The sequence below is a fragment of the Rattus norvegicus genome, chromosome X, assembly GCF_036323735.1.
Source record: "Rattus norvegicus strain BN/NHsdMcwi chromosome X, GRCr8, whole genome shotgun sequence".
In the NCBI taxonomy this organism is placed as follows: Eukaryota; Metazoa; Chordata; class Mammalia; order Rodentia; family Muridae; genus Rattus; species Rattus norvegicus.
This window is the reverse complement of record NC_086039.1, coordinates 51,800,437-51,815,938: the sequence shown is the minus strand read 5'-3', so window position 1 is coordinate 51,815,938 and position 15,502 is coordinate 51,800,437. Positions and strand designations below refer to the sequence as shown.

Sequence of the window (15,502 nt, the reverse complement as noted above, 5' to 3'; positions counted from 1 at the left end):
TCCTGCGCTTTCCTCTCGCCATCAGATTATCTCTAGTGTTACTTTGTTCTGCTATTTCTTACAGTGGCTAGACTGTCCTATAAGCCTGTGTGTCAGGAGTGCTGTAGACCTGTTTTCCTCTCTTTCAGTCAGTTATGGGGACAGAGTGTTCTGCTTTCGGGCGTGTAGTTTTTCCTCTCTGCAGGTCTTCAGCTGTTCCTGTGGGCCTGTGTCTTGAGTTCACCAGGCGGGGTGCTGCCCAAGGGCTCTCTGTGGTGGCAGCAACCAGGAAGAACTGTGCCGCCCCTTCCAGGAGCTTCAGTGCACCAGGGTTCCAGATGGCCTTTGGTGTTTTCCTCTGGCGTCCGAGATGTATGTACAGAGAGCAGTCTCTTCTGGTTTCCCAGGCTTGTCTGCCTCTCTGAAGGTTCAGCTCTCCCTCCCACGGGATTTGGGTGCAGCGAACTGTTTATCTGGTCTGTTTCCCTCAGGTTCCGGCGTTGTCTCAGGCAGGGGTCCTGCCGCTCCTGGGCCCTCCCCCACCGGAGCCCAGAGGCCTTATACAGTTTCCTCTTGGGCCAGGGATGTGGGCAGGGGTGGGCAGTGTTGGTGGTCTCTTCCGCTCTGCAGCCTCAGGAGTGCCCACCTGACCAGGCGGTGAGGTCTCTTTCCCACGGGTTCTGGGAGCAGAGAGCTGCTGCGGACCGGGATCCGCGGGCGTGGGACCTCCGGCAAACACAGGAAGTGCCCGGTCCTAGATGAACTCTGCCTCTGTGTGTCCCAATCTCACCAGGCAGCTCTCTTGCAGCAGACAAGTTGGTCTTACCTGTGGTCCCGAGGCTCAAGTTTGCTCGCGGGGTGCTGCCCAAGGGCTCTCTGTGGCGGCAGCAACCAGGAAGACCTGTATCAGTTGCACTTTTATTTATGTAGATTTTGTAATGAGAATTCTGGAATTTTGGGTTCTTATAAAAACAGAAGTATAATATTATATGTTTTATTTAAACCCCAGTCTGGGACTACTTCAACCTGTCTTCAGTAGCTGACTATGTTTTGCCTCCTGCTCTAGCAGAGGTATGGTTTTGACAGCTGCAGAGTGTATCTGGAATTATGTGCTATTTTCCCTTCTCAGTGTTTTAGAAGGTGGATGCTTGTTGGTTGTTCAGGGTAGAAGGTTGTGGTTTGTTTGTAGCTGTACTCAAATTTTAAATGTCTTGCATGAAAGCATGAAGCATTTGTTTTAAATATTATGTGAACCATATAGTAACAATAAAAGGTCATAAAACTTAACAGTAAAAATTGCAAATATATAAAAATTGTATTATCTCTAGTGAAGTTAAACACACCTCATAATTCAGAAAAATGCTAACAAACTGGATTTTGGTGTTATGTCCACCGTATCACAGAAAATTTCTATCATTTAATTTAGAAAACTATTCTTGCAACTTAATAAGAAAAATGATAATACTGGTAAAACAAAGTGTCCCAGATACTACTGATTCTTGAGCATGGCTGTGCTCAGTGTCTTTCCAAAAGAGAAAAAAAAAGTACTTATCATTATATATGTACACTGAGAAGCACACATAACAATTACACATTCAGTATGTCCATACCCTGCTGTAGCAACTATTAGTGAAATGGAATTGATATGTATGACTGTTGATGAGACTATTTCCTTCAGCGTATCATTCAAATCCTAAAACTTGCCATTTAGTGTGAGATGAGTGATAATTGCAGAGAGATTCCCTGTGCCGCTGTAAGATGATATATGGATTATGGGGAAAAAAAGAGTCAAGGACAAGAGAGAGAAAGTAAATGTTTGAATGGCATAAATTAAAAAGCTATAGTCATTCCTCTGTCCCTATATGGTTTGTTTCCATTATGTACAACAGAAACAAAATCACAGAAGATAAAGTACCTTATAAAATCAGCACAGTATTTAGATATAACTATCTGTGTCTTGTACAATTCCAATAATCTTTATAATTATTAATGTTCACAGTGTTGTAAATACCTTGGGTAATGAAGAGAAATAAATATATCTACATGAAAGCACATATACATAATTGACTACTTTTTCGATGCAAAATTGACTGAATCATTTCATGAAGAACCTGCACACTGGGATAACTTCTGTGAACATGGAATCTAGGTTTAATGAAGAGCATTTTTATAAGAAAAAATAGGACATTCATAGGGTTTGCAAAAAATGACAAAATTTTCAAAATAAGAGCTAAAATGCAGGAAAGGAAATACAGTAGAAATGATGGAAAAAAGCAACCAGAATTGAGGGCGGAGACCTGTATAAAGGGATAAAATCCATATTAATTTATTGTACATGAAAGTGTGTGTGTGTGTGAATGTGTGTGTGTGTGTGTGTGTGTGTGTGTGTGTGAATGTTTGAAAGAGAGAGCAAGAGAGAAAGGGACAGAGACAGAGACAGAGAGTGAGTTATACCTAGACAAGATCTGAGATCCAGCTGAAGTTCTGGAAAGCATGAACTGTGTCAATATGGAAACCAATAATGAGGATATACACAGATAACTTTATGATGAATACTTCATTTATATTTTTATAATTTATGAATATAAAAATATTATTTTAACTGTCTAGTATTATAAAATGTCTTTAAACCTAACCCCATACTTTATAAATATCTACCATCTAAAATCTTAAGAGACAAATTCTGCTATATTTCAAGTTTTGCTGTGCTGAATCAGTTAAGTATGATTTTTGTTCTCTGCCTTTGATATTATGAGTCAGTTTTACTAGTGGTTGAAATTATCACACTTGCAATACAGATTTCTTCTGTTATGCAGATGCATCTCTACAATATTGTATGTTATTTATTATTACTATTACCATTTGAAGAGCTGAATTGCTTCTTATTTTACAAATGCATAAATATTTATGTCTTCTATTAGTGGTAGCTATATGCCCTAAGGTTGACAGCTATTACTTATAATACAAAGATGAAAAGCAAAGATAAGGATTTCTTTCTTTCTAGATAACTTTTAAGTATCAATTTCTGTTAAAAGACTAAAGTACAGTCTTAATGGTGGGAAGGAAAGAATAAGTCATTTTACTGTCAGGTTCAGAGATATGGGGATTAGACACATCACAGAATAGAAGTCATGACATTGGCTTGAATCTCACCTCTGTATGTTGCTAGTTGTTTCAGCAAATAAAATCCATCCTATTTAAATATTCTTTAAGTTGAGGTTCTGATAAAAAGTAAATTTTGGCAGAAACCATACACATTTATGTTGTACTAGTCAGAGGAAGTATATATGTGAAAGTCTTTGAAAAACTGAGAATGTGAGTTAAAGAAGATGAATGCTTCTTCTGTTGTTTAATCTTACTGATTAATAAAAACCCCAATAAAGTAAAATAATGTTTTAAAGCCTTACTCCTAGGCTTTTTGAGTTACAGAAGTGTAAGTACAATTGATAGTTAGGCATCAAAGAGTTTATTAATTGAATATACCCACGCTAGCCTCGAACTCGTGATCCTCCTGCCTCTGCCTCCTTCAGCAAATCCTACCTGCGCATGCCACCAAAACTAAATGACTGATGAAACTGATGTGTTGACAGGAACTGGATATAGATTTCTTCTTAGAGACACAACCAGAGCATGACAAATACAGAAGCGAACGTTAGCAGCAAACCACTGAACTGAGAATGGGACCCCTGTTGGAGGCATTAGAGAAAGTGTGGAAAGAGCTAAAGGGCTTACAACCCCATAAGAACAACAATGCTAACCAACCAGAGCTCCCAGGGACTAAACTACTACTGAAAGACTATACATGGACTGACCCAGGGCTCCAACTGCATACATAGCAGAGAATAGCCTTGTTGGGGCACCAGTGGAAGGGGAAGCCCTTGTTCTTGCCAAGGTTGGACTCCCAGTGCAGGGGAATGTCAGGGGGAGGTGGTAATGGGGTGGATGGGAGAATATCCATATGGGGGAGGGGGAGGGAATGGGGGGCTTATGGACAGGAAACCAGGAAAGGGAATACCATTTGAAATGTAAATAAAGAAATATATCCAATAAGAGAGAGAAAGAGAAAAAGAAAGAAAGAAAAAAGAAAGAGAGAGAGAGAAAGAAAGGAAGGAAGGAAGGAAGGAACGAAGGAACGAAGGAAGAAAGGAAGAAAGGATGAAAGAAAGAAAGAAAATACCACAAGCTGTATGACATGCACAAATGTAAACCTGATCTTTGTAGGTTTAAAATATAGGAGCATAGTCATAACTTTTCCTGTAATATTCACACACAAAGTAGCCTCACAGTGCCTCTAGAATTATAATGGTTATGTGTAGTAGAGGAAGAAGAAAATAACTTGATGTTTGGAGAAATCATAAAGAAATCTTTAACTAGAGAAGCCAAAGAAAATCAAAGGCATGTAATTTAATGGAGAAATGAAGTAAAAGAAAGGATTGACTAAGTTTGTCTCATTATTGAGTACAGAATCAATATAGAGATGAAAGAGTATGTTTTATGTGTAAGCCACAAACACTGCTGAGTCATATCATCACTGCAATAACAAGAAGGACAAAGAAAAGATTGTGAGAAATGAAATGAAGTTTACATGAGGACATGACAAGATTTATAAGCACATTAAAAAATGTTGAAATGAGGTAGAAATGGTGCTGTAATTAGAGACTGAGAGTAGTAAAGACAGGTACTATGGTAGTTTACATATAGATTGAAGACTTGATTAAAGTGTACTGATAAATTAATGCATAGACACACAGAAACAGGAGACTGTCTTACAGATTTCAATGCTCAGGGATTTAAAAGAAAAAAAAAACAGAAAATAAAACAGAGTCATGAACTTCCTAAGCTTATAATTCTTGAAGAGTCTTACTGACATTAGAAGCCACCAATATATAAATGCTGTTTGTCCTAGTTGCTAAGAATGTTTTATGAAAAAATAAAAAGAAGTATACAGAAGACAGTAGGTAAAATGAAGTCTATTAGGAAGAAAAACATATTAAGGGTTTTGAAGAAAGAAATCAGGCAAATGTTTTTGCTACATACAGAAATTTAAGATTGGATAAGAATCTATTGATAAAACTCAGTGATCAAAGATTATTGTAGGATTTTAAAATATAAGATTAAGAATCAAGTACATGTAATGAGCAAAGAATATCAATTCCATAGAGCTATGAAATGATTATCACTCATCTATGATAGTGAGACAATGCAATGAAGAGGCTAAATCATTTGTAGTTGGCATTTGGTATTTAGAGCTAGGTCACAATACTTCACTTCAGTATATTAAGCAAATATTCAGGTTTGAGACAAATGTAGATAACCAAGTTATCTGAAATATTGAGACCAGTAAATGTAATTGAAGTTTATCTTTTTTCTGCATAAAAGTTACATGTTCAGCATTCTCTTATAACAAAAATGAAAATTGGTGTTTTCCCACATATCCCCAGTTACTTGCATAAAACCTGGTGCAATCTACTCCAACAAATTTTGAGTTCATTTCATGTATGACAAGTAGGCTTAGTCATCCAGAGACAACACTGGACATTCTGACAGTGTGAAAGCAAAGTTCTCAATCTAACTGTGTGCAGTATCCACTTATAATGTGCTTCCTTTAACAATAATCACAACACATCATTGCTGTCCTCTTACAACTTAATTTTCCACAAAAGTAAAAAAGGATTTAAAAATTAGTAGAGGATTCTTTTGTTGAAAGCTAAACATTAGGTTTATTTCAGCAGTTTACATCACATAGCATAAATGCACTGTATTTTATGAAATATGTATTTAGTAATATTTAGACAAAGGTAAAGTGAACAAAATGAACCTGCAAATTTTAAGATCATTTGCAATTATTTCATTAAGAAGTCATATCTGAACCCTAGTGAAGTGGTAATGAAGGGAAAATGTGCTGCCAGAACAGGCATTATAGAAAACCTAGAAATTGCCCCTTGGGAGAGAGACCTCACCGCTTGGTCAGGTGGGCACTCCTGAGGCTGCAGAGCGGAGGAGACCACCAACACTGCCCACCCCTGCCCACATCCCTGGCCCAAGAGGAAACTGTATAAGGCCTCTGGGTTCCCATAGGGGAGGGCCCAGGAGCGGCAGGACCCCTGCGCCTAAGACACCGCCGGAACCTGAAGGAAACAGACCGGATAAACAGTTCTCTGCACCCAAATCCCGTGGGAGGGAGAGCTAAAACTTCAGAGAGGCAGACACGCCTGGGAAACCAGAAGAGACTGCACTCTGTACACACATCTCGGACACCAGAGGAAAACACCAAACGCCATCTGGAACCCTAGTGCAAGGAAGCTACTGGAAAGGGCGGCACAGATCTTCCTGGTTGCTGCTGCCACAGAGAGCTCCTGGGCAGCACCCCGCGAGCAAACTTGAGACTCGGAACCACAGGTAAGACCAACTTTTCTGCTGCAAGTGACCTGCCTGGTGAACTCAAGACACAGGCCCACAGGAACAGCTGAAGACCTGTAGAGAGGAAAAACTACACACCCGAAAGCAGAACACTCTGTCCCCATAACTGGCTGAAAGAAAACAGGAAAACAGGTCTACAGCACTCCTGACACACAGGCTTATAGGACAGTCTAGCCACTGTCAGAAATAGCAGAACAAAGTAACACTAGAGATAATCTGATGGCGAGAGGCAAGCGCAGGAACCCAAGCAACAGAAACCAAGACTACATGGCATCATCGGAGCCCAATTCTCCCACCAAAATAAACATGGAATATCCAAACACACCAGAAAAGCAAGATCTAGTTTCAAAATCCATATTTGATCATGATGCTGGAGGACTTCAAGAAAGACGTGAAGAACTCCCTTAGAGAAACACAGGAAAACATTAATAAACAAGTAGAAGCCTACAGAGAGGAATCGCAAAAATCCCTGAAAGAATTCCAGGAAAACACAATCAAACAGTTGAAGGAATTAAAAATGGAAATAGAAGCAATCAAGAAAGAACACATGGAAACAACCCTGGATATAGAAAACCAAAAAAAGAGACAAGGAGCTGTAGATACAAGCTTCACCAACAGAATACAAGAGATGGAAGAGAGAGTGTCGGGAGCAGAAGATTCCATAGAAATCATTGACTCAACTGTCAAAGATAATGTAAAGCAGAAAAAGCTACTGGTCCAAAACATACAGGAAATCCAGGACTCAATGAGAAGATCAAACCTAAGGATAATAGGTATAGGAGAGAGTGAAGACTCCCAGCTCAAAGGACCAGTAAATATCTTCAACAAAATCATAGAAGAAAACTTCCCTAACCTAAAAAAAAGAGATACCCATAGGCATACAAGAAGCCTACAGAACTCCAAATAGTTTGGACCAGAAAAGAAACACCTCCCGTCACATAATAGTCAAAACACCAAACGCACAAAATAAAGAAAGAATATTAAAAGCAGTAAGGGAAAAAGGTCAAGTAACATATAAAGGCAGACCTATCAGAATCACACCAGACTTTTCGCCAGAAACTATGAAGGCCAGAAGATCCTGGACAGATGTCATACAGACCCTAAGAGAACACAAATACCAGCCCAGGTTACTGTATCCTGCAAAATTCTCAATTAACATAGATGGAGAAACCAAGATATTCCATGACAAAACCAAATTTACACAATATGTTTCTACAAAACCAGCACTACAAAGGATAATAAAGGGTAAAGCCCAACATAAGGAGGCAAGCTATACCCTAGAAGAAGCAAGAAACTAATTGTCTTGGCAACAAAACAAAGAGAAGAAAAGCACACAAACATAACCTCACATCCAAATATGAATATAACAGGAAGCAATAATCACTATTCCTTAATATCACTCAACGTCAATGGCCTCAACTCCCCAATAAAAAGACATAGATTAAGAAACTGGATACGCAACGAGGACCCTGCATTCTGCTGCCTACAGGAAACACACCTCAGAGACAAAGGCAGACACTACCTCAAAGTGAAAGGCTGGAAAACAACTTTCCAAGCAAATGGTCAGAAGAAGCAAGCTGGAGTAGCCATTCTAATATCAAATAAAATCATTTTTCAACTAAAAGTCATCAAAAAAGATAAGGAAGGACACTTCATATTCATCAAAGGAAAAATCCACCAAGATGAACTCTCAATCCTAAATATCTAGGCTCCAAATACAAGGGCACCTACATACGTAAAAGAAACCTTACTAAAGCTCAAAACACACATTGCACCTCACACAATAATAGTGGGAGATTTCAACACCCCACTCTCATCAATGGACAGATCATGGAAACAGAAATTAAACAGAGACGTAGACAGACTAAGAGAAGTCATGAGCCAAATGGACTTAACGGATATTTATAGAACATTCTATCCTAAAGCAAAAGGATATACCTTCTTCTCAGCTCCTCATGGGACTTTCTCCAAAATTGACCATATAGTTGGTCAAAAAACGGGCCTCAACAGGTACAGAAAGATAGAAATAATCCCATGCGTGCTATCAGACCACCACGGCCTAAAACTGGTCTTCAATAACAATAAGGGAAGAATGCCCACATATACTTGGAAATTGAACAATGCTCTACTCAATGATAACCTGGTCAAGGAAGAAATAAAGAAAGAAATTAAAAACTTTTTAGAATTTAATGAAAATGAAGGTACAACAAACCCAAACTTATGGGACACAATGAAAGCTGTGCTAAGAGGAGAACTCATAGCGCTGAGTGCCTGCAGAAAGAAACAGGAAAGAGCATATGTCAGCAGCTTGACAGCACACCTAAAAGCTCTAGAGCAAAAAGAAGCAAATAGACCCAGTAGGAGTAGAAGGTAGGAAATAATCAAACTCAGAGCTGAAATCAACCAAGTAGAAAGAAAAAGGACCATAGAAAGAATCAACAGAACCAAAAGTTGGTTCTTTGAGAAAATCAACAAGATAGATAAACCCTTAGCCAGACTAACGAGAGGACCCAGAGAGTGTGTCCAAATTAACAAAATCAGAAATGAAAAGGGAGACATAACTACAGATTCAGAGGAAATTCAAAAAATCATCAGATCTTACTATAAAAGCCTATATTCAACTGTAGAGGGCCGCAATAACATTCCCAACCACTAGTCGGCGCTGTCTTCCACTGCGCCCTACGTGGTAGGTCAGGATAGACTCCGCCATTGCAAGATGGCTCCAACCTTCGCCGCGCCAGCCGGCCCCCCCCTTTCAGGTAGTTAACTGTGCGCATGTGCAAGAGTGCCTTCCTGCCAGGTCTTTGCCCATTCAGGGGCGTGCCTGATGAGATCATGAGTAAGCAACCAATCAGTTGTGGATGCATGCTCGAGGGTTAAATAGGCGCGCCTGGCCGGCGCGCGGGGCTTCTCCATGAGATAGTCATAACAAGAATTTCTATGTCTCGCGTGCTTCTTGCCGGCGGAAAGTCGAGCGCGGGACATTCAACAAAACTTGAAAATCTACAGGAAATGGACAAATTCCTAGACAAGTACCAGGTACCGAAGTTAAATCAGGAACAGATAAACCAGTTAAACAACCCCATAACTCCTAAGGAAATAGAAGCAGTCATTAAAGGTCTCCCAACCAAAAAGAGCCCAGGTCAAGACGGGTTTAGTGCAGAATTCTATCAAACCTTCATAGAAGACCTCATACCAATATTATCCAAACAATTCCACAAAATTGAAACAGATGGATCACTCCCGAATTCCTTCTATGAAGCCACAAAACTCTTATACCTAAACCACACAAAGACCCAACAAAGAAAGAGAACTTCAGACCAATTTCCCTTATGAATATCGACGCAAAAATACTCAATAAAATTCTGGCAAACCGAATCCAAGAGTACATCAAAACAATCATCCACCATGATCAAGTAGGCTTCATCCCAGGCATGCAGGGATGGTTTAATATACAGAAAACCATCAATGTGAACCATTATATAAACAAACTGAAAGAACAAAACCACATGATCATTTCATTAGATGCTGAGAAAGCATTTGACAAAATTCAATACCCCTTCATGATAAAAGTCTTGGAAAGAATAGGAATTCAAGGCCCATACCTAAACATAGTAAAAGCCATATACAGCAAACCAGTTGCTAACATTAAACTAAATGGACAGAAACTTGAAGCAATCCCACTAAAATCAGGGACTAGACAAGGCTGCCCACTCTCTCCCTACTTATTCAATATAGTTCTTGAAGTTCTAGCCAGAGCAATCAGACAACAAAAGGAGGTCAAGGGGATACAGATTGGAAAAGAAGAAGTCAAAATATCACTATTTGCAGATGATATGATAGTATATTTAAGTGATCCCAAAAGTTCCACCAGAGAACTACTAAAGATGATAAACAACTTCAGCAAAGTGGCTGGGTATAAAATTAACTCAAATAAATCAGTAGCCTTCCTCTACACAAAAGAGAAACAAGCCGAGAAAGAAATTAGGGAAACGACACCCTTCATAATAGACCCAAATAATATAAAGTACCGCGGTGTGACTTTAACCAAGCAAGTAAAAGATCTGTACAATAAGAACTTCAAGACACTGAAGAAAGAAATTGAAGAAGACCTCAGAAGATGGAAAGATCTCCCATGCTCATGGATTGGCAGGATTAATATAGTAAAAATGGCCATTTTACCAAAAGCAATCTACAGATTCAATGCAATCCCTATCAAGATACCAATCCAATTCTTCAAAGAGTTAGACAGAACAATTTTTAACTTCATCTGGAATAACAAAAACCCAGGATAGCTAAAACTATCCTCAACAATAAAAGGACTTCAGGGGGAATCACTATCCCTGAACTCAAGCAGTATTACAGAGCAATAGTGATAAAAACTGCATGGTATTGGTACAGAGACAGACAGATAGACCAATGGAACAGAATTGAAGACCCAGAAAGGAACCCACACACCTATGGTCACTTGATTTTTGACAAAGGAGCCAAAACCATCCAATGGAAAAAAGATAGCATTATCAGCAAATGGTGCTGGTTCAACTGGAGTTCAACATGTAGAAGAATGCAGATTGATCCATGCTTACCACCCTGTACAAAGCTTAAGTCCAAGTGGATCAAGGACCTCCACATCAAACCTGATACACTCAAACTAATAGAAGAAAAAGTAGGGAAGCATCTGGAACACATGGGCACTGGAAAAAATTTCCTGAACAAAACACCAATGGCTTATGCTCTAAGATCAAGAATCGATAAATGGGATCTCATAAAACTGCAAAGCTTCTGTAAGGCAAAGGACACTGTGGTTAGGACAAAACGGCAACCAACAGATTGGGAAAAGATCTTTACCAATCCTACAACAGATAGAGGCCTTATATCCAAAATATAGAAAGAACTCAAGAAGGTAGACCGCAGGGAGACAAATAACCCTATTAAAAAATGGGGTTCAGAGCTAAACAAAGAATTCACAGCTGAGGAATGCCGAATGGCTGAGAAACACCTAAAGAAATGTTCAACATCTTTAGTCATAAGGGAAATGCAAATCAAAACAACCCTGATATTTCACCTCACACCAGTGAGAATGACTAAGATCAAAAACTCAGGTGACAGCAGATGCTGGCGAGGATGCAGAAAAAGAGGAACACTCCTCCATTGTTGGTGGGATTGCAAAGTGGTACAACCATTCTGGAAATCAGTCTGGAGGTTCCTCAGAAAATTGGACATTGAACTGCCTGAGGATCCAGCTATACCTCTCTTGGGCATATACCCAAAAGATGCCCCAACATATAAAAAAGACACGTGCTCCACTATGTTCATTGCAGCCTTATTTGTAATAGCCAGAAGCTTGAAAGAACCCAGATGCCCTTCAACAGAGGAATGGATACAGAAAATGTGGTACATCTACACAATGGAATATTACTCACCTATCAAAAACAACGGCTTTATAAAATTCGTAGGCAAATGGTTGGAACTGGAAAATATCATCCTGAGTGAGCTAACCCAATCACAGAAAGACATACATGGTATGCACTCACTGATAAGTGGTTATTAGCCCAAATGCTTGAATTACCCTAGATGCCTAGAACAAAGGAAACTCAAGACGGATGATCAAAATATGAATGCTTCACTCCTTCTCTAAAAGGGGAACAGGAATACCCTTGGCAGGGAAGAGAGAGGCAAAGATTAAAACAGAGACTGAAGGAACACCCATTCAGAGCCTGCCCCACATGTGGCCCATACATATACAGCCATCCAATTAGACAAGATGGATGAAGCAAAGAAGTGCAGACCGACAGGAGCCGGATGTAGATCGCTCCTGAGAGACACAGCCAGAATACAGCAAATACCGAGGCGAATGCCAGCAGCAAACCACTGAACTGAGAATAGGACCCCCGTTGAAGGAATCAGAGAAAGAACTGGAAGAGCTTGAAGGGGCTCGAGACCCCATATGTACAACAATGCCAAGCAACCAGAGCTTCCAGGGACTAAGCCACTACCTAAAGACTATACATGGACTGACCCTGGACTCTGACCCCATAGGTAGCAATGAATATCCTAGTAAGAGCACCAGTGGAAGGGGAAGCCCTGGGTCCTGCTAAGACTGAACCCCCAGTGAACTAGACTGGTGGGGGGAGGGCGGCAATGGGGGGAGGGTTGGGAGGGGAACACCCATAAGGATGGGGAGGGGGGAGGGGGATGTTTGCCCGGAAACCAAAGAATTATTATTAAGTATTAAATAAATTTTAAAAAAAGTAAACCTAGAAATTGTAGCTCAGGGAAGTGATAAGGGAGAAAAGTCTTCTATCGTTGTCTTGGCTTATGTTTCCTTGTTTCAGAATGCTGGGTATATCCCTTAAATCTTAGTCATTTCCATGGGAAAGAGATAAAACAGAGTTAAGTGGTTTAATGTGTAGAGAGAAGGGGGGGCATTGGAACTTAAATTTGCAGTAAAAGTAGTACTTCTCATGCCAAAGCCATTAATATAAGCCCTTAGTAATAGAAATGATCAAATTTATATTTACTGATAAAGAAGAGACTGTTGAAGACTCTTGTTTGAAATTACAGAACAAGTATTTGCAAAACCTAGAATGGAGAATATATTAAAGAAGAATGTGAAACACACCTTCTTATTTAGACATCTTTACTCACCATTGTAAGAAAACTATCCTAGCTGAGAATTCATAACTCTGTCCCAAACAGATATTTCCTTTGAGTGAAACCTTTCAGGGTATAGAACATTGAACCTCATCTGTCAATTGGCTGATATATAGATCAATAATTAAATGCACCAACATGAAAAAATAAGTTAATGAGTCTCCCAAAATGTGTACTTTTCAAGCATATAATGCTAGTTTACCATTCACAGTGTTGATCTGAAAAACGTCACTTTCTAAGATGTTTCAAACTGTTCATCTAAGCCAAATAAAGCTTTCTTCTTGAACGTAATGCAGGAAAATTTAGAAATTCTAGTATACTTCATTTTCATACTCACATATGGGTTATTTTTCATATATTTTTAGGTTTCCTATGCCAAAAGGTAGAAAGCTCCATTAGAAAGTTCCCTCTTATAGAAAATGTTAAGGGGTTGTACGAAATCTGAGTTGTCTGCATGAGCCTTTTTCTTGCACATACTACAAAAATTATATATACTGTATAATATATTATATAATATATATTAATTATATAAGATCAGAAGCAGATTGTTGTTATGCTTTCTTAAGTAGAATATTTTTATGGAATGAGTATATAATTTACACATAAGGTAACTAGGTATCTAAAAATTCCCCCAAAAAATAAAATGAGTATCATTAGTACTTATTATTTATATATACAGAGATTTTAGGGTTCTATACATAAGTTTTAAGTGAGATTTTCCTTCTTTATAAACTTTGGTAGATTTTGTAATAGGGAGTCATAACCTTAATTATATAATGAATATAAGGTTACTATTATTAGAACAACATCTTAACAAACAATCAATATTTATTAAACCTAGGTAGGCCTCATGACAACAATAATATGGGAGATAATCTAATATTAAGGTGACAAAAAACATATCTGGGGGAGTAAAAGTATACTGAAGATTTCGAACAAGTAAAAGAATGATTAAATATTCTGGGAAGAGTTTCCCTGATTTGTAAGGAAGAGAGAGAGTAAATATTGACAGACCTGTGAAGGATAGGGGCTCTGTGAGGAATCAGAGGTGGCAACATAAGCAGCCTGTGTGAAGGCATAGCTCTTGAATCGAGGCTTAGGAGATGAAGAAGTTTGCTCATAGCCCTGTGCTAGACTGACTGTGATCTGGAAGTAGGTTGGAGAAGAAAAGGCGAGAGAAGAAGAACAATGCGGTTAATAATTGGGAAGGACTTCTGTCAAACTCACTAGAAAACAGAACATTAAATTTAAATGTTTGAAACATTTAACATTAAGCAAACCAATGACAGTAAAATCTAATATATTTTAATGGGAGAAATTAACGGTTTTTGTCTTTCAAAAAAGGAAAAAAACAGTGAGAAGATAACAAGGGTAGGATTTAGCACTCAGTTTCCACAGGGACATAACTCTAGCAGGTCTATACAAGATTTTAAGATTTGGCAAAAATGGGCACCCAAAAGCAATTTCCTCTGAAACCAAAGTAAATAAAGCCAGAATTCATCAGGTCGATAACTTGGTATGGACTGAAGCTTTCATGAGCATAAAAATAGAACTAGCTTAGGAGACTGAAAAATTAGGTCCAAGAACTTTACATTCCTTCAGCAAAATGTTGCTAAAGGCTTTCTCAACATTGATTTTCTTTAAGAAAATAAGATGCCCAGGATACCTACTTTTGAGAATGATAAAAAACTAATTAGTAGAATTCCTTTGTACTTATCACAACAATGAAACAGTTTTAGCATATACACATATATATTTTTAATTTAATAGATAATAAACAGGTTTTAAAATGTGTTATTTAAAATCTTTCCTCTAATAATCAAAACAATTAATTCATAAAATCACTACTACATATTTAAAATGCAGTTTTAAATAAAAAGCTTCCCTTTATCTTGTATTGACTTTCTGCACTTTACCATGATTGACAGCAAATCTGTTTAATGCATATGTGAAATTTTCTTTAATTTTATATCACTTTATACAATACAAACACAATATGGTATGTACTATAAATTGGTTTAATACCATACATACTGACAGATATATATGTAATAATGTTGTATGAAAATAATACTGTATGTATCACATGAGATTTACGAGGTTTATATAGTCTTCTTCCACGTATGAAATGCTATGCATATAGGAATACTTCTACATACATAAAAGTATATACATTATATACATGTGTGTGAAAGTGATACCTAACAATTAACATAAAATTAGTAACCTCTCTCATATTAGTGGTCCCACCTTACCTGTTGAGAATAATGCATCTGGTGATGTAATTGAAAATGTTCTTCTCTAGTCACTTTTGATGGCCTGGGTAACATTTCCACTTCCCGAATGGCTTCAATGCTCACTTGTTGAGGCAAAACTTGAAAGAGTGATGTGATGTACATTAAGATGGACTTCTTATCTGGATAAGTGGTAGCAACATCTGTAAGCACAT

General features: G+C 38.3%; 1 protein-coding gene across 11 annotated transcripts in view; it reads right to left on the bottom strand.

The window, feature by feature from the left end:
- The window catches only part of Dmd (dystrophin), a 2,367,748-nt gene that overhangs the window by 1,621,907 nt on the left and 730,339 nt on the right, over window positions 1-15,502 (bottom strand). For 9 of the 11 annotated variants that reach the window (XM_063279795.1, XM_063279800.1, XM_063279801.1 and 6 more), the window contains 2 exons: window positions 15,309-15,490; window positions 14,068-14,199 (listed from right to left, as the gene is read on the bottom strand). In XM_063279795.1, the coding sequence (XP_063135865.1) occupies window positions 14,068-14,199; window positions 15,309-15,490 (314 nt within the window). The remainder of the gene's footprint in view (window positions 1-14,067; window positions 14,200-15,308; window positions 15,491-15,502) is intronic. The other 2 variants (XM_063279798.1, XM_063279797.1) reach the window with 1 other exon arrangement.